At 49.6% G+C, this 26,144-nt stretch overlaps 6 protein-coding genes and 1 non-coding gene across 8 annotated transcripts; 4 read left to right on the top strand and 3 right to left on the bottom strand.

Annotated features, from left to right (window-relative positions):
* Positions 1-52: 52 nt before the first annotated feature.
* Positions 53-2,731, top strand: FVEG_15383 (hypothetical protein). Its single transcript, XM_018904508.1, has 7 exons — positions 53-430; positions 477-605; positions 662-1,069; positions 1,114-1,181; positions 1,229-1,440; positions 1,500-2,638; positions 2,716-2,731. Exons 1-6 carry the CDS (start codon positions 284-286, stop codon positions 2,213-2,215), a joined length of 1,680 nt encoding a protein of 559 aa, XP_018748249.1. The 5' UTR covers positions 53-283; the 3' UTR covers positions 2,216-2,638; positions 2,716-2,731.
* Positions 2,430-7,148, bottom strand: FVEG_04005 (hypothetical protein). Its single transcript, XM_018891690.1, has 6 exons — positions 6,147-7,148; positions 6,007-6,065; positions 3,974-5,953; positions 3,682-3,925; positions 3,524-3,632; positions 2,430-3,473 (listed from the first exon to the last, which is right to left on the bottom strand). Exons 1-6 carry the CDS (start codon positions 6,193-6,195, stop codon positions 3,287-3,289), a joined length of 2,628 nt encoding a protein of 875 aa, XP_018748250.1. The 5' UTR covers positions 6,196-7,148; the 3' UTR covers positions 2,430-3,286.
* Positions 7,149-9,164: 2,016 nt separating this feature from the next.
* Positions 9,165-11,710, bottom strand: FVEG_04006 (hypothetical protein). The gene is made up of 3 exons (XM_018891691.1): positions 10,548-11,710; positions 9,733-10,496; positions 9,165-9,684 (listed from the first exon to the last, which is right to left on the bottom strand). Exons 1-3 carry the CDS (start codon positions 11,182-11,184, stop codon positions 9,484-9,486), a joined length of 1,602 nt encoding a protein of 533 aa, XP_018748251.1. The 5' UTR covers positions 11,185-11,710; the 3' UTR covers positions 9,165-9,483.
* A 1,807-nt stretch (positions 11,711-13,517) lies between these two features.
* On the top strand, positions 13,518-13,612 carry FVEG_15384. Its single transcript has one exon. It is a non-coding gene; the product is annotated as a tRNA-Ile (tRNA).
* Positions 13,613-14,198: 586 nt separating this feature from the next.
* On the bottom strand, positions 14,199-17,685 carry FVEG_04007 (6-phosphofructokinase). The gene is made up of 3 exons (XM_018891692.1): positions 16,749-17,685; positions 16,225-16,695; positions 14,199-16,169 (listed from the first exon to the last, which is right to left on the bottom strand). Exons 1-3 carry the CDS (start codon positions 17,460-17,462, stop codon positions 15,003-15,005), a joined length of 2,352 nt encoding a protein of 783 aa, XP_018748252.1. The 5' UTR covers positions 17,463-17,685; the 3' UTR covers positions 14,199-15,002.
* A 459-nt stretch (positions 17,686-18,144) lies between these two features.
* On the top strand, positions 18,145-21,355 carry FVEG_15385 (hypothetical protein). Its single transcript, XM_018904509.1, has one exon. The coding sequence runs from the start codon at positions 18,221-18,223 to the stop codon at positions 18,524-18,526; it is 306 nt and encodes a 101-aa protein (XP_018748253.1). The 5' UTR covers positions 18,145-18,220; the 3' UTR covers positions 18,527-21,355.
* A 142-nt stretch (positions 21,356-21,497) lies between these two features.
* FVEG_04008 (hypothetical protein) lies at positions 21,498-25,964 on the top strand. 2 transcript variants are annotated; one of them, XM_018891694.1, is made up of 3 exons: positions 21,533-21,600; positions 21,654-22,348; positions 22,397-25,964. In XM_018891694.1, the coding sequence occupies exons 2-3, from the start codon at positions 22,249-22,251 to the stop codon at positions 23,980-23,982; spliced, it is 1,686 nt and encodes a 561-aa protein (XP_018748255.1). In that variant the 5' UTR covers positions 21,533-21,600; positions 21,654-22,248; the 3' UTR covers positions 23,983-25,964. The 2 variants fall into 2 exon arrangements, with proteins under 2 accessions (XP_018748254.1, XP_018748255.1); XM_018891693.1 differs by having other exon boundaries at positions 21,498-22,348.
* Positions 25,965-26,144: the final 180 nt, after the last annotated feature.

Genomic DNA, 26,144 nt, shown 5'->3' with positions numbered 1-26,144 from the left:
GACTGCCAAGACAACTCGACAGGATCCAGGAGGATTGCAACGTGAGAGCCTCGCTCCAGGCACACTGAGTAACGGGTGGGAAAATCTGCCTCCACTACCAGAGATCGTTGATGGTATAAACCAGTTCACGCGACATTACTTTCAACTCGGTTTTATTCCTAAAGAACAATTTCCCCGGCGTCTACTCCAAGATCGCACTTCAGTCAGCGTCTTCCTCGTTGTCAGTATTCTTAGCATTTCAGCTCGCTTCAGTCGTCCTCTATCAAGGCGGTATGGATCCGGCATGAAGGCATCCGAGTTCTTTATGAAGCGGGCGACAGAGATTGCACTCGGCGAAATATTTCCAACCAAAAATACACTGGAGAACTGCCAGGCCTTTTATCTTCTTAGCATCGCGCAACAAGGGAATGGACTCAAAGATGAGAGCCATGTATGTGTGGAAGACCTGAAAGCCCGCCTCATTACTGACTTGATAGACGAGCATGGGCCTCGCTCTTCGAATTGCGTCTGCGATCAAGCTGCATTTGGAACAGACTTATGCTTATGAGACTTCGAACCCTACGCCTGATGCCACCATTCTTCGCGAATCCGCACGGAGGACCCTGGTAAGTCATGCCAAATAAACAGATGTTAGTGATATAGCTGAATAGAATGTACTCAGTGGATGTTACATAGTCAGGATCAGCTACACTCATGCTCTTCCTCGCCAATCTCTCTCGCTGCTTCGGATATCGACGCCCTACTGCCTTGTGATGAAGAAGACTTCGCCAATGGGCGAGAGCCTCCTTCGCGAGCTGCTCTTGAAGGTACTCCACGTGCTATCAAGGACCCAAGCCTGGTCAACGATCCAAATCGGTCTCTTTTCGGTACTCTTATTCAAGCACACGGATTCTGGGGCGTTGTCACCCGGGATGCAGTCAACTATACCCCACACTCTTATCCATGGGATCCAGAGAGCAAGTTTGCCAAAGTCTCGACAAAGCTTGATCAGTGGGAAAGAAGTTTGCCTCCCAACCATCAATGGAGTATGGCTAGACTTTCTGAGTACAAGGCCAAAGAACAGGATCTGGTATGAGGCCCCTTTTATAGCAAACCAAGCCACTAACAACCCAGGCATATCTCGGGGTCACAATGATTCCGCGGCTTTGCAATATCGTTCTCCGTCGCCCATACTTGGAGCAGTAAGTTTAGATACGCAACACATAATGCCAGGTCTAACATGCTATAGTATTCTGACTTCATCTCGCGAATATCACCAAAGGCCGTTGGTCTTTAACCAGATAGCATACGATCTTTTCAACAACGTTCATAGACTTTACGAACAAATCGTCGCCCAGTTTACGGGACGCTCTTCAGATGAAAGTGTCGGTGCACAAATGGCCGCATTTTGTGTCTACACCTGCGGCCTTTTTTCCATATATCTTTGGCGCTATCCAAACTGTAAGTTATCCTGACCAAAACGATATACCCTAGGTATTGATTCTCTTCGTTTTATCCAGTGCCGAACATCATGTATGACGGGGAAAAGATGTTTCTGCGCTGTTTGGATATTCTAATGGAATGCAAAGAGGTCTGGCCTCTTGCTTCTCGTTGGGTCGATGCCTTGAGCCGATTTGCTCAAGATCCTGGCAGTTCATTTAAAAGCGAAAATGGAATGGCGGATGGCAGAGGCCCAGCCCACAATCCATTAACTCACCTTCCTACGACTACGCCGATATCATCTAGCGCATCTCCTACTTCGTCCTTGTACAATCGACAAAGCAATTCCCATGCTTCAAGTTCCATTGCTCTGCAATCTCCATCCTCAAACGACATCTCTGTGCCCATATCTACGACTCATATCATGCCCTCTCATTTTGCTCAACCTCAAACCCAGCAACAGCTACAGGTTCTTTCCCATCCTCATCAGCCACCGCTATCGGTAATACCACATCAGCAGGCTTTTATTCCAACTCAGCTTCAGCCTCAGCTTTACATGAGTCCTGATAACATTGCCAACTTTGACATGGTCCTAGGGGGCTTTGACCCCAATGCTATCCAAGCTTACCCGATGGCATCTCAGGGCAACGCTCCGTTAGCAACCAGCATCCCGACAGCTATGGCTATTACCAGTGGGCCACTAAACCCTCCTCTGGACGGCTTCTTGGACGAGTTGAGCTATTATTCGTACGGATCTCAGGCATGGATCCCAACAAATAACTTGTTCGGAGGCTAAAGTGCTTTCTCTTGGCGCTGTTTGGGATCCAATGCTTGGAACAAAGTGATCGTCTTCCATTCCATCATGTTGGACAGACGAGGCAGCAAAATTACACAATTTTGACGGGTATGTTGATTCCATATCGGGTCATGTTCCTTACACTTCGGATTCAGATAAGGTTGAAAATCATGGGATTTATTTTTCACATTTAATTGTGACTCATCTCATCTTTGTAAGCCAGAAAGGACGTAAGCTTGCCATTTTTTCCCTGACCAAGACCTATTGTGGGATCCGATCTATGAAGTGTGAATTTCAACCATGATTTGAATCCACACCTGACAAACAGATTCAGATGCCGAGCCTTCATTTCATTTGTGGTAATTACTACATCTGGCTTGGATTCATCAATAGAAGATGGCATTTTCACATAGTCTTGCAAGTGTACGTGGGTTCATTGTGTGAGAGCAAACGATTGTTTGACTATCGACAGCTACAGACGAGCTCACTTGATACTCTAGTCCGAAGGTTTCATTTCAACGTGTCTTCGCTCAACTCTAAGGGTCCCCTACACGCTCCGAATTTTCAAACCACACCTCAAGAATACCACCATGTTCCACAAAGGTGGTTTGTCCGAGTACGCCGTCCTAAGCCTTCCCTAACACTTGAAAGGGAATCCAAGACAGACTCCGTGGGCCGTGACAACCAGGGCTGCAAAAGCAGAACAAAAAAGAGTAATAAACCGGCCGCCTTGACTCCCTATCCTCTACATGAATTTTGGGCCGCCGCCGCTTTTCATCCTCGCAGGGCATACATGACTTCTCTATTCCATCATTGCATCTGAATAAATAAAACAAAATGGACTGTGTAGTGTAGTGTAGTGTAGTGATAGGGGAATGAATACATCATGTAGCGATGAATATGCCAGGTGAAGCGTCATAAGGGGGTATTTGAATTACTGTAGTGTCGTATGGGGTCTATATACATGCAAGGGTCGTGGGGATCGTGCTATGACTGGGGAAGGGGAGGGGAGCATTTATTTGTGGCGGCAATCGCTCGCCTTGGATTTGAGATGAGAGCCTGAGTGCCAGGTCAGTTGGCCATAACGGCCTGAGAGCCACCCAGTTGGCGTTTAACCTGCTCGCGGGCCCAACGGGCGGTCTCGATGGTTCGGGGCTGGAATTCCCGGTTGGTCTTGGTCTCCTTGATCATAACAGTGAGCCAGTCTTGTCGGAAAGCGTCAACCAGTTGGCCATCGGGGAAGGCATCAGCAAGGTCACTGTCCGAGTTAGCATGCTTCATGCAAATTGCTGCGCCAGAACAACTTACCCAATAACGCCCATGGAAGCCCGCATCAAGGATTCGCTTCGGTTCATATCACTAGCGATAATGCTGAGAGCGTTGAAGATGAGAGGGACGTATTGCTGGAGAGCTTGTGCTATGGCGTGTCAGTAACGATTGCATACCAGACGGACAGGACGACATACTCTTCTCGCTGACCTTCATGGCGCCAATAATTCCGCCCCAGGCATCCATAATACCCTCACGAAGGGAGACGACATAGTCGTACATCTCGTAAGGGCCCTCTGGAGAAGCGGTAACAGTTGTAGCTTGCTCCAGAACCTGGGCAACTACGGACAAATATGTCTCGAAGTGGCCACCGATGGCACCAGCAATGTCACCAAAGCACTGCAGGATAGCAGGCTTGAATTGGTTGGCCAGAGTGGTACTCTGCGGTTGGTTAGATATGTCAAGACACAAAAAGAGGGGGATACATACCCTGAGGTTGTTGAGGAGGTAGTTCATGAAGTTATCGCAGTAAGGCTGGCTGCGCTCGCCCAGAGATCGAGTAATGTCGCTGACCAGACCAATAGCCATGGAGCAGAGACTGGGCTCGTCCTGGTTTCCAAGAGCGTTGTACAGGAATGGGGCAAAGGCATCCATGTACTTGACGAAATCCTCCTCCATAGCAGTGGAAAGAGCGCTGATGGTAGCGAAAACGGCATCAGGAACGCTAGACTTTCCACCGACGCTGTTGAGGATCTGAAGAAGGATTTGCATGATACGATCACCCTGAGGAATGATCTCCTTGTCAAGGCGAGAGATGATAGCCTGGAGAACAGTGCACAAGCTGTTCTGCATCTCCTCAAGAGTGATCTTGTCCTCGACACTGACGACCTGGTTCTGGAGAGGAACAGTCTCTTCAAGTCTCTTGATGATTACATCAGAGAGAGAGGCAACTGGCTGCAAGCTTTCGGAAGCAGCGTTCTGCACAAAAACGTTGAGAACCTCATAAGCAGCGGTTCGCACCGAGGTTTCAGTTTCTGTGCGAGCAGTAACGTCCAGCAGGGAACTGACGGCATTGTTAAAGTGGGGGGTGATAGCGTTAGAAGAAGCGCCGAGATCACCGGCAAAACGCTCAGCCAAGTTCATAAGGGCCCAACAGCATGAGGGTGCCATCTTGGCGCTGCTGAGAAGACCCTTAAAGAGCGACTCGATCAAGGTGGGCAGTTGTGCCTGAGGATCAATGGCCTCGGAGCATGCCTCGGTGATTCTGCCGAGGGCATATGCAGTTGAATCCTTGACATGCAGGGATTGATCATCCATCATCGTAATGAGGATAGGCAGGGCCTGCTTGACGATAGGATCCAGGACCTTCTCGTCAGGACCCTCCATGATAGCGCCAAAAGCAGATACGGCAGCATCTCGGTTATGCCAGTCCTCGTGACGTAGGTTACCCTCAACAAACTGAAGAACGGGTGTGATGATCGTAGCACCAACGGCCTGTGCGTACAGCTGCAGACACTGGTAAGCAGCGCGGGACAGGTTGTACTCGTCATCGGTGGCATCCTCGTCCTGCTTGGTGAGGAGAAGTAGGAGAACCGGTACGACTTCATTAGCAGCAACGCGGGCAAAGTTGTAGAAAGGGCGCATTTGGTCAGAGCTCTCTACTTGGGCGTTGTCATCCTCGATGGAGATCTCCTCTTCGCAAACAGTACTCCAGAACTCAACAGCCAGCTTCGCGACATCCTCATCATCGGACTTCATGCCAAGAATGGTAAGACCAAACAAGGCCTTCTCCATATAGAATCGCATGTTCTCGTAGTAAAGGGCCATGATTCGGTTAAGGCAGCCAAAGGCGCCCTGTTGTATCCTCGAGTCGTCGGCTTGTGTGGCCTCGCAGACGACCTGCATAATGTAGTTTCGCTCTCCCTCGTGCTTAAAGTTGTTGCCGACAAATTCGAGCGAGTCACCAAGGGCGGTGATGGCAGCGAGGCGAACCTCGATGTTTGTTTCCTCCTTTCGGGCTCCTTGCACAACAGCAGTCAGAATAGCATTTGAGTGTGTTACCAAAGCCCCGCGCAGTTCAGCATCTTGGCTCTCGCAGATGTAGCCAATGGTGGTCAAAGAAGATTGCTTCTGGTGGTCGGCACCCTCGCTCACATTCTTGACAAGGAAAGGTAGCAGATCGTTCCACTGGCCACGGGGCAACTCGATAGCAGCAATAGAAGAAATGACCTGGGCGGCGGCAGTACCAGCTTGGGTGTTGGAAGAGTTAAGAGTCTGGAGCGTGAGCTCCTTGACCCTGTTCTTGGTCTCGTCATCTGTTTGCTGGAGCCATTTCGCTTGCAATTCCTGATGACGAGCAAAGTCTCGGGTTGTGAAGGCGTTCTTGAGGGCGATACCGGCAGCAGCTCTGATGGAGCCATCGGCAGAGTCGTTTGCTAACTCTTGTACGAGGGTTGCGAGGTAAAGGGGCTAGTGAATCGTCAGTCGTCATTCGAGCGGAGGGAGGGTCAGGGGTGCCATACAAAGTTGCTCTCAGCGGCTTGGGTAAGTTGCTGCTCGGCAGCATTTCGCAGGTTCGCATCTGGAAAAGTTAGCAGTGGTTCGCTTCACTCGCAGATAACTGCTGAAGTTTCAATCGGCGGGGAGGGCGTGGGATACTTACCAGGCGAAAGCGAATTTGCGAGCACCTGGTTTATCTCTGAGCTCGACATTTTTGCGATTTAAGATCGTCTCGTCATGCGGTTTCGGGAGGTATCAATAATGAGTGAGGCGCAGAAAGACGTAAATGTGTGAGAATGAAGAAGAAGAAGGAAAAAAATAGAGCCTTGGTTAGGCGCACGTGTCGATAAGTTTGGCAGATGGAAGAGAGAACTGTTCTGGATGAGGCGGAGAGGCGGGGGTTTTTTCCCACGACGGGGGGCTCAGGCCAGGAGAGGAAAAGAACGGGTATGAGGGTCGAACGAGCTTGGCGGGCCAAAAACCGATGGAACGGGGCCTTGTTTGATTTGATGGCTTTGAGATGCTTGATTGCTAGCAAAGCGGTGGTGAAGGAAGAGAAAGTCCTGGCTTTAGACAAAAGAAGTGTTAATATTCTGCAGCTTGATGTTACAGGGAAGAAAAATTTAACCTCTTGGATCGAAGGTTTGATGATGACAATCGGCAGCCAGCTCCTGCCTTCGAAGTCGCTACCGCCACTTATTTTCACACTGTATAGCACTGTGCAGAGGTGATGCGTGAAAGGCAGTTATTTTCACCAACGAGCAGCAATGTTTCGTGCCTGATTTGATGTTCGGGAGAATACAATGACAAGAGATGCAGGCATATATTTGACCAAGAGACTGCAGCTATCGATGAGAGTGATAATTACAGTGACGAACACGACTGAGGATGTTGTAATTCATCACCTGTAGTCTACCTGCTGATGCGTCACAGCCCTGAGCCTCACTGTGACTACTGTATCCGTACTTGCATCCAATACCTTTCCCTACTTATACATGCATATAGGACCCCTTCACACCGACGGCCATGCCCTTCTTTGCCGCGGGACCTTGCGGTAAACGCTACTATACTTTCTTGGCTGGTGCGAATATATCTGCAGCAGGTTTCATTTCGTTTGTTTATTATGAGACGATACATGAGACTCTGGGCTGCCCTTGGGGTCCCGTGACCTAAGCTGCTTATGCACGCTGTCGCTTGTCTTGATTCAGGTTCACCTGGACTGTTATTAGTTCCAATGCATGGGACCTCCACTATGAACGCATAATTCAAACCTACTTTCATTACTTACACTGTGAGGCTGGGAAAACTTCGCTTAATCTCTACATAGGTCAATAGTCGCACTGTACGCTCTTCATACAGTGCCCCGCGATGAAGAAATTCACACCAGGCTTTGGCTCAGTACCAATTAAGAGCAAGCAAGGTATCTGCCTCCAGGGCTTCCATGTGAAGTTTGACAACTACGGTACTTGAGCCCAGGCAGCCAAAACAAATGTCATCCAGGGACAACAGGGCCCTGGCTACCTTACCTTACCTTTTGGTGGGAGTTTAAAGTTAGGTAGGCATAGCATAGCACAAACCCATCCCTTCGAATAGTTCTTGCTAAAGATGTTCATTTTATATTTGAAATTATTACTTCACTTAGCTCCCACATAATTTGATCAAAGCCCCTTTCCTTTCTTTAGTTTTTCTTTTCTTCTGTTTGTGTTGATTTCTTTTCCAAGTAAATAGTTCCACTCTTCCATGGCAACCAACGCCGCCAGCCTTGCCACGCTGGGTAACTCATTTATTACCCACTTCCACGGCGGATGCAGTTCAGTTTGGGCGGCTATCAAAATGAAGCTGACTTGTCAGATCCAGGGCTCATATTCGATTTTCGCTTCGTCTTGGGATTTGGATCTTCCATGTGTTTCCAGGGTCCAGTCTGGGGAAATTTCGTTGCTTGGGCCCTGTTCCCGCTACTTTAGTACGCCATTACTTACTTGTATATCATGAGAGCACTGACAATATCTGCTTCTTCTAACTTAGTAGCCGTTCTATGATGGCCCAGTCTTCTTGTCTATTACTTTATTTATTTCGTACCCTGCCTGTTGGCTTATTCTCAAAGTACACTGATTACAATTCGGTTTTTTTTTTTTTTATAACTCGGTAATAAGCTTCACAGTCTCCGTAACTGGAAACATTTGTGCCCTTCACAGCATCGGGGAACACAAGGTCCACGGGCAGCTACTTGCGAATCAAACAACTAGGTACCTAGATCGCTGGTTGAAGTGGGCACGTTGGGCAACGGGCTCATTACTGCACAACTGATAGACTGTTTGAAATGGAGTGAATTGATGAGGTCTGAAGCTGTGTTGTTTGGTCTTGTTTGGCCTCTCCTCTCCCCGCTGTCGAAGAGATTAGTCAGGCTTTCAGCCTCTGCTTTGTGCTCTGGAGAAATGTCACATTGCCAGTGGAGCATGATTTTGTATTCAAACTGCATTACTATAAGACTTGCAAGTCGTTTTTAGATGAATATCCTTTGTAGTTCAGTAAGTAATAGGTATGATTGCCTCAGAGTCCGGCCCTAGCTCAAGTAAATACACTGCGGTCTTTCTTTGTTGCTATACAAAGTATGTTCATTGTTAGACCACATGCTCTCAATTTGAGTCGTAAGTTTTGGACAGTGATACTTATTTATGCTTAAACTTTGGAGGGTAGTGCATAAAATCAATACAATAATGACAACAAGTCCCTATTCAGTGTTTCTCCTACCTGGGCCCTAGCCGTCTACTAAACAAGGGATTTCTATTCTCGTGTGCGAGAAGAGCCAGACTTCCCAGTCTAGCAGCCGTTTGAAAGCCTACTCGCAGGGCCCTATAATACAAGTCTTACAGGGTCAAATCAAGGAAGTCAAGGTCGCATCAGATATAAGATTTGGCTGCGTAACAGGGCAATGACATCTCGTGGTCCAGGGGTCAAATACCGATGAGGTAGTATTGGAACACTGCTGACTGGTTCACATTTACTTTGTCAAGTCTGCGTTCCATATTGGTTAGACGTGGGTCTTGTAGAATGCCCCTCGATGTACGGAGTAGGGGTATGCACCAGGGCCGGCAAGTCTGAAGACAATGAGGTCACCCGTCCAAACAGGTAGCCCCTCATTCGCGAGGCTTCTTTCTCTTCTGCCTCCAGAGGAGCGTATTCACGGCAAAATACGGATATGCTTATTTTAAAAGACTAGTCGTTATTTATTTCTTGTCATAAGTCGTAATTATGCGTATCAACCAAGCATCTACATACATCCATTCAATTCCGTACCAACTCATATCGTTTCATCCGCTGTATATGAATGATTTCGTAAATTCGTACAACCAATAGTTGCCCAATATGAACATCATTCACGACACCAGTACATGTCTGTAGTTGCTTTGGGGGAAAAAAGGCATCCATTACCCAAAAAGAAAACCTCTGCTGCCCTTCAAAAGGTGACCATGAATGAGAACGCCAGTAAAAAAGTAGACTTAACGCAGGTAGCCTCGGGGTGGGCGAGTGTCATAAAATGTCTCGCGTTCCGTTACCTCGTCCCAGCGAGGGTGGCTGTGCCGGTGACTATCGCGTTCATAGTCGAATTGGTATTCTCTTTCATACTCCAATTCTCTCGCGCGCTGCTTTCGAGATCGTCGGATCTCATCGGAGATGTCAACTAGGCGGAGAACGTCATCCTGCAAATGTTAGCAATCGGTCCTTGTCGTTTTTGGGGGACAACTTACGTATTTGAGATAGTCCATGATGTAGTAGAACTCCTTGGTCTCCTCGTATTCATACCCAGAGCTCTCAATAGCCTCACGGATAACGAGGTCCTTGGTGATCTCAGTCCACATATCCTTTGGAGGTGGAGGTGCGGGTCGAGAACGTGATTCTCGTGTTCTTTCAATATCAATTTCCCTCTCGCGATCGTAAATGGAAACATTAACACGGTCACGAGTATCTGGGGGTGACGGGTCCTTCAGGATGGGCTTTGGCATGGGCGCAGGGGCAGGTGAAGGGGCGCCATCCCTCTCAGGAATGAATTTGCTCTTCCTGGAACCACTGTACCTCGTCCAGTTTGTCTCGGTACTTCCACCGCCAACTCCATCCATGCGAATGCGCTCAGTGCCTGGAGGAACATCAACGAGGGTCCAGTCCTTGGTAGCACCGCCCCAGGCTTCGCCCATTCGGCCACGAGAGTCGATCTTGCTGGTGAGATAGTCGCCTTCCTCGTCCACAGCACTGGGTGTCGGCAGAGGAGCAGCTGAATGGGCTCGACGCCGGTTTGTTTCGGACTCCCGTCGAACTACAAGTTCGTCGTCGCGGTAGTCGGATCGTCGTTCTTGGCTTTGAGAACGAGTGCGCGATGTGCGAGTGACATCTACTTCGGTTCTGTTCTTTGACAGAGAGATGTCGATATCTGTCTCACGCTCTCGGACTCGGGAGGGAGCACGAGGCTGAGGCTTTGGCTGGGGAGGAGGAGTAGGAGGTCTAGCTTTGATCATACCTGTGACCGTTAGCGTTTTGCATCGTTTGGTTAGAACTCCCGTTTGCTTACCATGGTCAATATCCCGGTAGTGGGTGATAACCTCTCGCTCGATTGTTGGCCCGCGGATAGTCTGAGGCGGGGGAGGCGGGGGAGAAGGCTTGGGAACCGGAGGGGGTGAAGGTGCCCTCTCACGCTCAATGATGCGAGTGCGAATGCGCTCTCGCTCCTCAACTGGAGGGGCGGGCGGAGGAGAAGGCGACTTTGGTCGCTCAACGTATCTGACAACACGGGCGGGCGAAGGAGCTCGCCTGGGAGGTGGTTGAGAGGGTTCTCTGACTCGCTCTCGCTCATAAACTCTGGTGCGAGATCGCTCATGCTCATGGTCGTGCGAGTGATGGCTACTGGGCGAAATGCTGCGGGGTCTTCGAATGATGCGTTCCTCTCGAACGCGAACTGGGCTGGGACTTCTGGGTCGGTGTCGGTCGATGGTCTCTACTTGACGCTGGCGTAAGACCATGGGACCAGCTTCTGTTCGGCGAGCATCTTCTCGCAAAAAGGCGGGTGTGCGAGATTCCTCTCGCGGGGGAGGGCTGATGGTAACGGTACGACGACGATAGTCGACTTCATCAAGCCCCTCTGGAGCTGAACGTCGAGGAGCAGGGTAGTAATCCCTCTCCTCGAACTCAGTAGCCCTTACACGGGACATTTTTGTGTAATGAAGTGCTATTTTCTCTGAATGTGTATATACCGCTGCTGATTTTGGTGCACTTTTGAGGGCGCCAACTCAATTCAACAGGCTGTTGGGTTGCGACAAAGAGTTGCAAAAGGGTATGTCGTCACACTTTAAACAAGGTGGGGTTCCAGCGACGAGCCTTAGACTTGGTGAGGTCTTGTTACGAGCCAGGCGAGAAGCAAAGCTGCAAACTACAAACCCAAAAGAATGCGATGCGATGTTTTTGAGGTGATAAGAGAGGAGGAGAATAGCAGTAGCCAAGAGAAATGGAAGAGAAAGGAAAAAAGAGTTTATGAGTGTCAGGTGGGTTTAATGGCGTGCAAGCCGCAAAGCGCCGCAAGAATCAGGCCCCAGACGAGCAAGGACGGAGCATGGAAGCAAAGCAGAACGTCGTCATCCGACAGCAATAATGAGAGGGAACCCCCCGCCAACGATAGGGTGTCAGCCGTGACCTTGACCTTACTCTAGTTAATGGAGGGGCTGGGCACGGGCAGTGCTGATGCTGGGCTGGGCTGCTTAAGCAATCCAGTGTCAAGATGGGAAAAGCTGTTTGTAGTGGGCAAAGCGGGGACTTCTGCTCCAAGGTTAGGTACAAGATTGATTGATGATGGTGGCAGCGGTCCGCAACGGGAGAACTAACATAAACGATGATCTTTTCGCCTGCTGCACTCTCGTCGAATAGTATGTAGCAAGTCTGATCGAACCTCTTTCAAAGGTTGACCGTAAACTCGACAACTTCAGAGGAATCTTGCCTCGTGTGAACATCAACGAATGACCACAATACCCAGACTGACAGACAGTACCTATCCCCGTCCAATGATCCATCAAGTCCCGGAAGCAAGTCAGTCTGCCTGCCTTACGACCCCAAACACGATGAGTCTACCATGGCGGCCCAATGAAACGGGCCCTCCTCCCACGCGAAGCATTCAGATGGAGGGTCAAGCGCAGCCAGGAAAAGGACATGAGACCTACCAGCCTGACAAACTCTACCCAGAAATTGTCTCTGCCCAAGGCCCCATCAACGATAGTCCCGTTTTCCCGGCATAGATTTCATCCCCGTTGCCTTGTACGATTCTGGGCATTCGTTGGGCCTAATTTTGTATCTATCGATCTGCGTTTGCTCTGCCCTTTCTTTGACGAGAACAAAAGCTCGTTTCTTTGACATCCAAAGCTGGCTGTGGTGTGGAGATCTACTGACGCAATTGTGCAGCAGCTCACCCCGGCATCTTATGGTCCTTGGCCCCAGTGCATTGCGAGATGGGAGCCAGAGCAGGGGCTCTCAGACTGCCCCCTGCGGCGCCACGAGTCCATATCAGCGAATAACGTGTAGGCTCGAGATGCAACTCGGCGAGGTCGATAAAGAAGGTACAGATATTAATTCTGGCCAAAGAGATAGAGAGATAACAATTGTGCTGAGCTTTGCGAAAGATGCGAGTCTATCTCTGTCACACAGAGTTGCATGCAAATCATTGCCCTTGTGATCGGCGATGGAGGTCCAAGTCGTTGTTCCGCTCAGTTGGGCATTGAATCTCAAAACGAGTGGCCCCGTCATGGACTGGGACTGGGGTCTCTAAGGGGGGAAATAAAAAACGAGACTGAATTTGGTGGTAGATCGGTGGATTTTGGTGTAAGCCGGTCTCGTGTAACCCCCCCCCCCCCCCCCCCGAGGGGTCTCAAAGAATTACTGAAATTCCTTGAGAAACATCGCACCAAACTTCCAAAGTCGCACTGAGAGCCCAACGAGGCGTCGAACTCGAACCCCATAAGCCGCAATCCTCAGCTGTCAGTCTAGGGGAGGAAAGAAAGCACAGGCCCTTGATTCTAAATGACAAAAAGACTTAGGTAATATAGCCTAAGCTTAGGATAACTTTTACTGAGTTTATTTTTGATACTCTATATTGAGGTTCGCTGTTTTCTTACCCCCCGACGTCAGTTCCTGGTCGAAGCCCTTTGGAGTCGGAGGCATCAATGCTGAGCATCTGCCGTCCTTCCATGGTTCTATGGCTGTCCGTCACATGTGACATACTGCTACACAGACCACGCAAGTTTGCTTGCCAGGCAGGGTTCATGACTGTGTATGTTGGGTTGAGTTGGATTTGTCTAGATTGTTCTACTGAAACTTGACATCGAGGAGAAACTACTGGAGAGTCCATTGGTCTACCTTCTTCAAAATCTTCTTATGGCATGATGCATCAAACTCTAGGCTAAGCTTCCAATTTAAGTGACAGCTACTTCCTCGCTGAATCCGTCTTCGTCTCTCAGGAACATAGACTCCACCACGAACTTCACAGTCATCGAATTGGACGGCTTCCGTAGCTCAGTTGGTTAGAGCGTCGTACTAATACTTCATTCCGAGTATCCGGTAATGCGAAGGTCTCAGGTTCAAGCCCTGGCGGGAGCAATCCCAATGCCTTCCAATTCGTATTTTTGATTCATAGACATCCTGAACATCTTTGAGATTCTCTTTTTACAACTTTTGTTCTTCTTTACTATATCTACTACACATGCAGATTATTGGCTTGCAGTAGGTAGGCTACTGGTCGAGTTAAATACATTAATGTATTTATTAAGCTGCTCCTTGTTTGTTCGTTTGTTTATTTATTACAGGTTAAACAATTCCTTTAAATAGCGGGAAGTCTTCATGAGTTCATTTTTAATATCTCAATCTATCAGCCTTTTGCCCATTCAGGGTACAAACAGTATAACCTGCTAGCCTGCTTATAAGATTTAGCAAATGGCATTTACTTATACTATCAGGCTGTAATTAAGAGATAGTAACCTATCCAGAACAGCTAAACAACCTCTAAAAGCATGCTGCCTCAATGCTCTTTATCGATGTCTACGTCGGTAGTAGGTTTCGAGTCACAATGCTCCAGATATGTAAATATCAAGTGGTAGACGACATCTTATAAAGAATATCTCCAGAACTATATACTATATAAACCACAACTCGACTTCTATATACTACTAATACTCACGGAATAACCTCCTGAAGTAGTTATACATGCTCTTTAAACTAGAGCGTACCCTGCACCAGATGTCAATAAGCTATGGATATTAGCAATTAACTGCATAAATTATCCTCAGTAAACACTTTGAGGATCAATATATGGAGTTAAAAGAAGTACCTATGCTGCTGGGATTTCCTGGCCATTGTAAACAATTTCCGGCTACGTGAGTATCGGCCGGAGGAGCCACAACGCCCATCTCCTCTTCATGATCCCTTCCGGCAATAGAAGAGAACTACAAAGAGTAAGGTCTCACTCGCACCGTAGGATAGATGTAGCCGGGATCATGTATCTCATGACTCGTCCAGGAGTATTGACAGCAACTCATTGTCCAGTATCTCAGTCGGCAGCATCTTACTCAAGCACGGGTACTTTGCAGACCGCTTGAATACGAATTTGCCTACCAACTACTTCTTGTCGACTTTAACTATGCTGGAAGTGCTTCGGGGTGTTGTGCCCTTTTCAATCCGTTGATGATGAGATCAAATCCAGTAATGACACTTCTACAGGCGCATGAAGGCTCATTATTTGTCGAAAATTCCTATACAGTATTCCTTACTTGGGCTATTTCTGCTACTTATCCAAGAAAGCACTACAGATGGAGGGATACAAAAAGAACATATAAACAAGAGTGTCATTCAAGACCAACGTACCAAAGATAATTTTGCTTGAACGCCTAAAACTGATTTCATTCATACTGAGCTACCATTAAGAATAAAGGTGGGAGAAAAATGAGGTAACGTCAATCTGAAAATGTCCTTATAGCCAAAAAATGACGCCCCTCTACAGACCACGTTTTGTGTCCTTTGCGATCAACCCTGTCAAGCTCTTCTCCGGCTTAGGGTAATCAGGACGGCCAGCCAACATATCTACTACCTCTGACAGGCCCAACCAGTGGGCAGTCGCAGGTCTTCGGTTGGGCCAATCTGTGCCGTGCTCCTCCAGCTCCTCCATTGCGTTGAACACGACCTCGGAGCCTTGAATACCAATGACAGAGGCACTCTTGGGGTCCCTCTTGACGTGGTTGTGAGCGTTACGTCCAAAGCCCTCAAGATGTTGGATGCACTTGATGGCCAGACGAACAGCTCGGCAACGATCCATAGCAGAAGGAACACCACCCTGTTGGACGTGACCAGGAATACTCTCTCGGCTCTCGAACCGGTCGTGAGCCTCTTCACGGATGATGTCCGCAATGAGCTTGGCATTGTAGACCTTGCTGGACTTCTCATTTACGAGGATCAGGCGTCCAGCACGGGACTGGCCCTTGTCCTTCTTGAAAACCTCCTTGAGGTGGTTAACATCGGAGTTGAGCATCTCAAGAGAGATGCCTTCCTCGGGGATATAGACAGCGGAGGCACCGACATCCAGGCCAGCCAGGGTAGCGATGTAGCCTGAGCGACCACCCTGAGTCTCAATAACGAAGACACGACGACGGGTAGCAGACGCTGATTGCTTGATCTTGTCACAGTAATTGACAAGCTCGTTCAAGCAGGTATCTGAGCCCAGAGAATACTCGGTTCCGGGAACGTTGTTGGAGATGGTGGCGGGGAGAATAACCATGGGAATGCACAGAGAAGGGTATTCCTTCCTGGCCTTGCGCATTTGTGAAACGGAGTGGAAGGCCTCGAAACCACCAACAAGGAATAGAGCATCAAAGTGGTGCTCCTCGATCAGGTTGGCGATCAACTCCATGCCAGACTCGCCAGGAAGCTCTCGGTTTGTACCAATTTCGGAACCACCCTTGCTTGCCCAACCGTCAACCTCGAGCCAGTCGAATGGGCGGACAGCGCCGATAGGCTTGTCATCGTGATGTCGTGCGAATCCAGCGAAACCGTTGTGAATAGCCAGAGGCTCGTGGCCCTTGGAAAGACAGTACGCAACAGCAGCACGTACTGCAGCGTTCATGCCACCGGCAGGGGCACCAACATTGATGAAGCCAATTCGCATACGCTGAGCAGTCAATCATCAGCAAGGGAACAACAATTCAGATTTGGGTCAGACTTACGTCCTTCTCAGGCAGCTTGGAATCGTCAACCATGACGTTTGTGGTCAACATATACGAGCCCCATTGGTCGGCGAACTCGGCATCACGAAGGGACATGGCCTTCTCGAAGTCTTTGGCGTCAACAGCCTTGGCGAGCTCTTTGGTTTCGGCAACAGCTTGCATTAGAGGCTTGCGAACAATCTTGTTCTCGTTAATAGCGATGAAAGGAGTCTCAGTCTCTGGTGTAGCTTCAAGGACAGCCTTGACGGCTTCAACACCCTGCAGGGTAGCCAACATTCGGTCGTATGCGACGGCAGTACCGCCTCGTTGGACGTGGCCGAGGGTGGTAATACGTGTATCAAGAGCAAGACCGCCCTCACTCTTGTCGGCTAGGATGTTCTTGATTTCTTCGGCGCCGATCTTGTTGCCGTCCTTGTCGCGGGCTCCTTCAGCGACAATGACAATGGTCTTGCGCTTTCCAAGGTCTCGATGCTGTAAGTCGTTAGTGCCTGTGATTGGGAGCTATTTTCTGTAATTGGACCTACCCTTCGCACAACGACCTTCATATCTTCCTGCCAATCATGCTCACGAGGCCTCTCAGGAATAAAGACAAAGTCTGCACCAGTTGCGACACCGGCCATGAGGGCCAGCCAACCACAATGCCGGCCCATGACTTCGACGACGAAAGCACGAGAGTGTGAAGAGGCAGTCGCTTCGACGTAATCGACCATCTCGCAAATACGGGCGAGTGCTGAGTAGCAACCAATGGTTGCATCGGTTCCTGTGAGATCATTGTCGATGGAGCCGACGAGACCGACAATGTTGAGATGCTTATAAGGTACTATTTGTTCTGTAGACAGCTCTCCCTTGGAAACGAGCTCTTCCAGGAGAGAAGGCCACTCAGCTCGGAACTTGTCAGCGCCAGTCAAGGAGCCGTCACCACCGCAGATGATCAGAGCATCAATGCCAGAAAGAACCATGTTCTTGGCGGCCGTTAACCGACCAGGACGCTCGTAGAAAGCCATGCATCGAGCAGTACCAATAAGTGTACCACCCTCAGAGAGGTAGCCTCTGACATCGTTCCACTGCATCTGTCGGATGAAGTCGCCTCCCTGTACCAAACCCTCATATCCCTCGTAGACGCAGTAGGCGTCGCAACCCATGTGAAGGGACATGCGCACAACAGCTCGGACAGCAGCGTTCATGCCTGGGGAGTCACCTCCCGAAGTCATAACGGCGATCTTCTTCTTTGGGGCCATTTTGGTGAATTCGGAAATATAGGAAGAACGCTTGGGAGTGATGACTCGATTCAAGGTTTGCCAGAACCGAGTTGAAGTAAGTTTGGGATATTGCGTAGCCGTCCGGAGAAGGAAAAAGCGCGGCGGGGCAGATAGTGTAGCTCTAAAAGTGTATATGATGAGAAACGAGGGCACACAATTAGGGAGAGCACGATACTTACAGGAAGATAAGGAGAAGAGAAGAGAAGCGCCGGCTTCAACGGATGATATTGATAGAATATGGTCTCACCAGGTTTCCTGTCGAGAAGGGGGGAAATGATTATGGCGCCAGCTTTGATGGCCCGGGCAGTGGAAGTCGGTCGGTGACGCAGCTGGAGGTCAGGATCAGTACCTACCTACAGTAGCGAGGGGCAGCACACAGGGAGGTCAAGAACCAACCAACTAACAAAGTGGAGAGTATGATGTGTGAAGTAGAGCTCTTATCGCTTATCGGCCCGCGCGGGGGGCAGATTTTCGGTTTTTTCAGGTGCCAGTCTTGACCCAAGGTGAGCTTTTAGCTGGCTCAGGTGGGTTATGATGTTACGATTCGTAAGGTGAATTATTAGCACTCACCTCACTTTGGAGCCTCTTGTCCCTCTAGTCTCGGTGTTTTATGCTTGCTTGCTTGTCTGAAAGCCAATTGCCAGCTGCGATAATCCCCTCAAGCCCCTCTTCTTTTTTTTATCGCACACACAATTGAATCGAAACTGTTGGAATAATACCGCATTCCTGAGGTATTCATGCTATCAGGTCCACGTTTCGGTGGCATTGGACGACGCAATGGTACAGACACAGCATTGGCAGTGGGACGGGGCACTTCCATGAAACGTCATAAAGCCGCATTCACTCTTTTTTGTCTACCAGCGGGCCAGGACAAGAGGATATTTTGCATGATTCTAATCATGAAAGTCTGGACGCTGAATACATGGGTTGTACTAAGTATTCAATGCATTTCTCCAACTATTCATATGGACATTAGACAACTACCGGTGCATCAAATTTTCGACGTGATCTCCATCCTGGTCTACCGGGATCTGCTACTTTAGCTCTAGCTAAGTATGTAATTGGCATGTAGTGGTTCGTGGGGCTAAAGTGCGTTGAATGACGGCAGCCAGATCTTCAACGCAGGACAGGTGATTCTTAAGGCAGTAAGGCAGGCTTAACTGCAAGATCGAAGAACCGAAAGGCGATCGAGATGTCCTAATTCATCAATTGTCAGGGGCTCTTACATGGCTGCTCACCACCTCACTCGTATGCAACTTCAAACACGCCATCATTCACTTCAAGCCCATGTCATCCTCAAAAATCGCTGGCCTCAGAAGACGCCTCAAATTGGAACTAACTTATATCGCCATCAAAAGGATGAACACTTGAGAAATGAAATAACTCACCCATCAAGTAGTTTACCAAAGGACGGCATAGAAGAGCCCCTAGGGCAGGCAGGATATCCATCGTCTGGCCATCTTGAATACCCTGGACCATCATGTGAATAAGACAATCCAATGGTAGAGCTTTCAAGAGCATGATTTTATGACTTCAAGGGGCCGAACGCATAATTGCTTCGGCAGGAATATATGCCTTCCAATAACACATCTGAGGCAGGCAAATATGCGAACTCCAGGGTCACCAGCCTGTCGGCGCTCTGAAATCTGACCAGTCATTGAGAAAACTTGACAGTCATCTTGGAAACCAAGACGGGCTGTGATGATCGCTGCGAGGATTACCGAGGCGTCCACCATTGAAGCCCTGTGTTTACAGCCCGGCGGTGCAAGCAAGGAAATGAGAGGCCAAAATGTGAAAATAGAAAGCCATTCAGGAGAGTCATATGGCTGCAGATGCTGTTCTATGCGCTGGCAAGCGTCACTTCACAGCGGTTGGGATGGATGGTTGGCCTGATGCGACGGCAGCGCGTCTGCTGACCTAGAGCGCCAAGCGCTGAGTCGCCAGGACCCTGAAGAAGCGCCCCTGAACATGACGACAGAGGCCTCAGCAGGGCCTCAGCTCATCGCAACCCAGGTTGACAAGGCTCAATTCAAGTCTGCCTCTCTTGAAGTTGCCTTGACTGCCGACTGTAACTGTTAAGCCTCTCGACAACGACTGGTGCCGAGGATCCTGGAACATCAAGGCAGGTGACCTACCCCAGGTATCGTCACTGAAGCCTCGGGATATTCATTTATGAGCCGGTAGCAAGTTTCTCGTCTGATCTGCTCGGCATATGTCCGTGGTCACGCCTATCCCATGATGTCGGGTGCATCAACAGCAGAACGGACGGGAGGCAAGTCCTGCCCAACTGACTATGGGCAGAGGGATAGTTGCAGATTACGGCTCAAAAACCTCACCTCTAGAGTGACTCGACGCGGCTTCGTCCGTCGGAATGAGCTCCGTGGTCAGGCGCAAGGACACGGTCATCAGTCATCAGTCGTTACCCGCCTGAACTTTGACCGCGTATAGCCTTTCACTTATTTTCCCAGCGTTGACAGATGAATTTCTAGGCGAGATCACTCAAAGGCCCGTGGCCGCTTGCGGAGGCGAGGTGCAGCGTGCGGATGACAATCTGGGGGCTCGTTGTTATCACGGGGTCACCGGATATTGGTTATGCCATTGAGAACGGGTCAAGTCAATGAATCCCCACGATCCTCTGGGGCTTCTCCAGGGCGAGAATCACTAGCAGGATTCTCATTTCCAATCCCAGATCGCCCAGAATCACGTCAATTCGCCGTTGAAGTGGAAGCCTAGATTGCAAGCGGACCAATTGACGCTTTAACACAGGCGTCTGTTGATGATACCGGCTTGGGATTGGAATTGAAGCTCAATGCCAAAAACACCATTGACATGACTGGTCAGGGTCTTCAACACCATGCTCGGCGAAAACTCTCTCAGGGTCTATCATGTGTCTTGAAGCTATCGAGCTAATGGCTTTCAAGAGAGCCGTTCGTCCTTACCGAGTCTCACCATTCTCAGGATCAAATGCCTTGGTGAATGTTAAGACCGCGGTTAATCCGGGCCAGAACAACACAAAGCGAGGCTTGGATCACCAACGTGACTTGTGATGGGGCCTCAGACAGGTCCCTGATGAGGAGCGGGCTACCAGGGTGCTTGATCCGCGGGAGACAGAAGGTCCCAAGAGAATGACAGTGGGGGGGAATTGGACCTGGCAAGGCAAACAACAGGGTCGTCCTCAGTTTTGGACTCGGATGCCCGATTCGGTCTCAGTTCACAACGGAGCCGCTCAAGGGAGATGAACAGGACACATGACAAGCTGTCAACGTTCCAGAACGCCAAACGGACAGCAGGATCTGCTTTCCGTTACAAGAGGCCGCGGCCCCATTAGGAAGCGTTAGGGGACACCGAGAGATAGAACCGTTTGCACTCCCGAGACCGCGTTCGTCTGTGCTCGCTCCGTAACTGTCTCAGGTGGGCCACTTACTTGATCAGGTAATTCAGATATAACCCAAAGAAGACTGGCCCGGTAAGTGTGAGTCTAAACTCCGTTGGGCATCATAGTGACCCGCGACTTGAACACAATAAGTGCCTCTTCAGGTAAAGACCCGTGGAAACTGGTCACCAGGAAGAATTTGCCTCCCCCTCTCTGCCACCTCCACCCGTGTTCCTCCCCCTGACAGAAGCCCTGTCCTTGTCTGCTGTGTCGCCGAAGTTGAACAGCCTACAGGCCTTCCCACCTCCACCTCTATGATCCTGTGCCCTGGCGTGGACATGGCATTGGGCAGGTTCTTGATTCGAAGAGGATCCCTTTGTTCAGAGAGGGAAGAGACTCAAAGATACAGACAAGCAATAAATAGCTCTTTGGTCTTCGTTGTCATGCGTTTGCTGTACTATGCTGTGCTGTACTGCGCTGTGCCGCCACTTTAACCCCCATTCTCAACTGAATCCGTCTGGTCACGCCTCTGTAAAAGTGTAAGGTTGAGATGCCACCCCACAGGAATCAATCAATCACTGGACTCATCCTGAGTGAACCGTAACTCACTTCAGCGTCCATTGACAGCGAAAATTCTCCTGCGCCGCGGTACCTCCGTCTTGTACTGGGGGACTTGGGCTTGTGCTATTTGGGTGGTACCCGCTATTTCCAATGCCCCCCCTCCCGTCCAATTCTCCTCAGCATGTACGTACCTGAGCCACCCCCGGCCAGAGTGCAGTGGCTCACACCCCCTCTAGATTAGCACACACGCCCCTGCGGTCCGACACCCCTGGGCCTGGCGTGCACTCGTGCTTGTGCTAAGGTACCTTAGACTCCATTTACATAGCGCACACCGCGACTCCCTTCCCCCAATCCGTCTTTCTTCCCACAGACCAAACAAGAATAACTACGTTTGATCCCCCCGGACTTTGTTCGTTCTCCTCCACATACACATACACTTACACCAAGCAACACCAAGACCCAACATCCATTGCAGAGGATTTTGAGAGGACGACCTTGCACCAGGAATCGCCTTCACACATACAGTATATGTCTACTCGAGGATCCCCATGAAACGCAGCATCCACCTCGACATCGCACTGACACGCCAAATTCGCTTACATTGATCTTCAACTCCCTCGACTTGACTGCCCGCGACCAAGTCTTCTCCACCTCGAATCTCATCCTCTTTACTACGCTCAGGCGCATTGTCGGCTCTAACTCGATCTACTTCGCCGACGACCTATACAGACTTGTCGACCGTTTCGATTGCACTTACAACTTCGACCGACTTATTTGCACCCACCTTCGCAACTCTCCCTAGTCGATAAATCGACAGGTCCAAGACACATTATGCCCTATCGTTTAGACACTCACGTTTTGACAGTGGATGCGAACGTCATCCACAAGGTCGATACTGGCAATCCCGCCAATCTCTATAGCATGTGGACTGGTAAGTCGTCTCTTGTTTGTGTTGTCTGCTTATACGCTAACCAGTCAGTCTTCTCTCGGTGCGCAGACTCCGTTGAACAAGGTCGAAGACTAGAGAACCTTAGCTGGCGACTGTGGCAAAGAGAAACCTTTGTCGTCGACAACGAAGAAAAGACAGCACCCTCTACACAGACTCTCCCCCAGAACATTCCTTCCGAGTCAAGGATATCCGATCTTCCCCAACTATCTGGCAGTGTCGAGTCTCTTGTAGACGAAGAGACCATCGACTTTAGTTCATTATCAGCACCGCTTGAGATCGCCCGCCCTCGTGTACGACGTCAAGATTCTTGCGCCAGCACCCGAAGCAAGCGCGAACGCCACATCAGCTCCGACGATTTCGAGAAGATGATTGTGTCTATTGTTAAGGACAAGGGTCCTTTGTCGGCCCCTCATGTAGCTCCTGTCCCCAAGCAGTCTCTTCCTGTTCCTCCTGCTTTCGAGCGTTCTGGTTCAACCACAACCGAGTCTCAATCGCCTGTAAAGTCCATCACAGCTTCAGAGGGTTCGCCACAACCTTCACCGCAAAGCCTCCCCCGCACCACTGTTGTGCGTGGCTTCTCACCTTCCCAGATTCCCACTCCTCGAACTATCTCCGGTGCTGCTCAGTCATCAGACGCAATTCCTGAGCCCAAGTCGTCGCCTGCTGCCAAGGTTGTGCAATCAAAGAAGCCCGCTCGCTTTGCGCTTGGTGGCTCTTGTTCGTCTAGTGAACAGGACCAGAGCCTCAGCAACAGCAAGCCCATCATTCCCATCATCAAGAAGCCTGTGTTCCAGATCGGTGGCTCTTCTGAGGAGGACGGCTCACTCAAGAGCCCCATGGCTTCATCACGACCTGGCTCTCTGCTCTCTGCACGCAAGAAGCAGGCCTCGTTCAGCAACAATGTCATGACACGAACCATCGATGATGAGGCAGCCGTCGACTCAGATACCGACGACTACATTGACGAGAGCGCTATCGATGACGATGACGACTCTTCGGACTGGGAGGACTCGATGGAAGAGAGCGGAAAGTCTAGCATGGACGACAAGTTCTTCCAGCGAGTGGATTCCAAGGCCAATTTGACCTCACGACGATCTCTCATCACCCTCATGCTTGCCCAGAACGATCGCGCACGCACTCTTGGTAACCACGCCTCTCAATCGACTTCAGCAATTCCACGATCTCGTATGGCCCACGGCCCCTCACTAGGTGCCTCTCCTAATGACTCCGACGAGGCTCCCCTGATGATGAAGGGCATGCGTGGACCTGGCCTCAAGCCTATACATGAGGTTCCTAGGTCTAGTGCTCAGCCCATCATGACCGGCCCCAACCACATCCAGCCTCAAGCTGCGCTGTCACCTCGTACTACTCGTCGCAATATGTTGGCGACTGAGTTGACTGAGTCTCTTCGACGTCATCTCCTCTGGGAGCGACAACAGAAGTCCTCGACAGCTAATGCCGTCCTCAAGCGACGACATACATCACACGATGTGGCCAACCTGAAGCAGTACCCTGAGAAGCCTTGCATGAAGAAGAGCGAGGATGTGAATGCCAGCAGCTGGAACCAATACTTCTCCAAGGAGGCCAGCGACGGATATCACTCCAAGGGGTGGTAAATGATACCACCACACTATACCATACCCACACAACTATACACACTACGATTGTGCATTGGACGGCGCACGAAAGGCATCACCACATCAGCATTGAGCGTTTTTATTTTTAGCTGCGCTTGCAGCATTTGTTTTACAAGTCGTTAAGCGAAACGGAACTCAATTATTTTTATCTTTTTATCACTCATGGCGGGGAGGGGACTCTTTAACATTATGATACCATGAAATCGTGTTTTTTCAAGGCCGCGACAGGCTCTTGTTTCGTCATTTCCTGGCTCGGGGCACGTGTACTTGTAGTTCATATGGGGAAGATTTCTGGGGCAACCTGAGGATATGATTTCACTATGAAAGTTTGAGGCGGAGGGAACTTGAGTTAAGGCGGAGCATCACGAAATACGGTCATTGGTTTTGCTCGAGCAAGCGCAAAAGGCGAAAACAAAAGTCAAAAGCAGTGTATGATGACAGGCGAGAGCAGAGCGAAAGCGAAAAGCAATGTATGAGCGAGAGAGAGAGAAAGAGAAAGGAGAGACTGAGATGGAAAAGCGAAAGATTAAACGAGTCACTCAGCAAAAAAACTCGCAAAAAGGGCGAATTGTCTATGAGAAAGAGGTTTCCGCAAAAACATGAATAAAACTTTTTCACGTTGAACAAACAAAATAATTAATGACATGACCCAATTGAGTGGAGTGAGTGAATGAGTGAATCGATCATCCAGACGCAATGCGTGTGGTGTTGTGATGGAATGTCGCATTGCATTGTGAGTTGTCAGAAGGGTTCCAAGGTTCCTGGATGCTTCAAGGATCGCTGGGAGACATGACCCAGGATGGACGTCATCAATTCTGGTTGTTTTCAACTTTTGAGCCAGGCCTAGCCAGCACCTTCAGAGCTGAGGGTTGCAGCAGCGGCCGTTTAATGCACAGGCAGAAATCCCATTGGCTCGGGGAGGACAAGCCCCAAGCCTTGAAGGCCATTTGAGTGTGGCAGACCCAACCAAGCAAGCCAGCGCTGCAGGCTTTGTACAGCTCGTGACTTGATCAATTGGCTTTTAGGTTTTTTTTGCGAGGGGAGAGGAGAAAGGGAAAGTCAGATTTGAGCACATGTCAAGGCATGAATCTCTGAAACAATTTTCATCATTTGGTCCTGTCAACTCCATGGGAAAGCTCTCCATGTCAAGGATTTCCACTTGCAAACCAACCAAACTGTCGGTAATAAATGGCGTGAGTCGCTAGACAAAAAGGAACATGGGACTTTACGATAATACCCGTAGTCTGATCGAGCGGTCAGTCGAAGGTGCTGGCTGATACTGGCTGCTGCTTCTAGTCTTTTCTCTAGCATAGGGCAGTGTTGTCTTTGTTGGGGATACCTTATGCAAGCTAACAGCGCAGTCATTGTAGTAAACAAAAGGCAAGGTCAACAACACGAGGTCAAAGTTAGAACCGTCCTGAGCCGTCTCAACGACAAGTCCTTACAAGATGACCATTGACATAAAACGACTGGCTTGGCAACTCCAACACCATTACCAGGGCTGCCAAGCCATCGGCACTCGCTTCTGGGACCTGGAACGCGCCATTGAGTTTTTTTCTTTTTTTTTTTTTTGCCTTTACATGGGTTCTCACATGAGTTATTGTCATCTCAAGTCGACCTGAATTGAAAGGGTGTCCGGCATCGGTATTCAGAAACCGATCCCAGCCTCTCGTCAATAAATTAGGTGAGTGTAAGCTGAAGGGGCACATCCGGGCGCTAAGAACAACACGCGTAAATCCAATCTCCTCCACAGTCCAAACGACTCCCTTGTATCTCCGCCCTCGGCCAAAATACTTAGACTTCGGGGGTTCTGTTCCTTGGAAGATACCTGGGCAGACGGATCTTTCTGGCTGCTTTTCTTCTTGTGTTCCTGTTACCTGAAATTGGAGGGTTCGAAAGGGTATGGGTTGCAGCGTCAAGCCACGAATGGGAAATGTAGTATTAGGCAACCCATAATTAACTATTTTGAGTTTTTAACTCTGACTGCATGTGCATGATGATAGTTCTTTGTGTGATTGAAGATGGTAGACATCAAGAGTGGTGATTGACCTATGATTGAAGTAACCCAACGTGCATCTCGTATCGTTCGAACTACTGCATTCTACCATCAGCTCTACGCCAGCATAATGCATTTCCGGTTC

The sequence above is a fragment of the Fusarium verticillioides genome, chromosome 2, assembly GCF_000149555.1.
Source record: "Fusarium verticillioides 7600 chromosome 2, whole genome shotgun sequence".
Lineage (NCBI taxonomy): Eukaryota > Fungi > Ascomycota > Sordariomycetes > Hypocreales > Nectriaceae > Fusarium > Fusarium verticillioides.
Note: the sequence above shows the minus strand (reverse complement) of the source record. Positions and strands in the feature narration are given on the sequence as shown.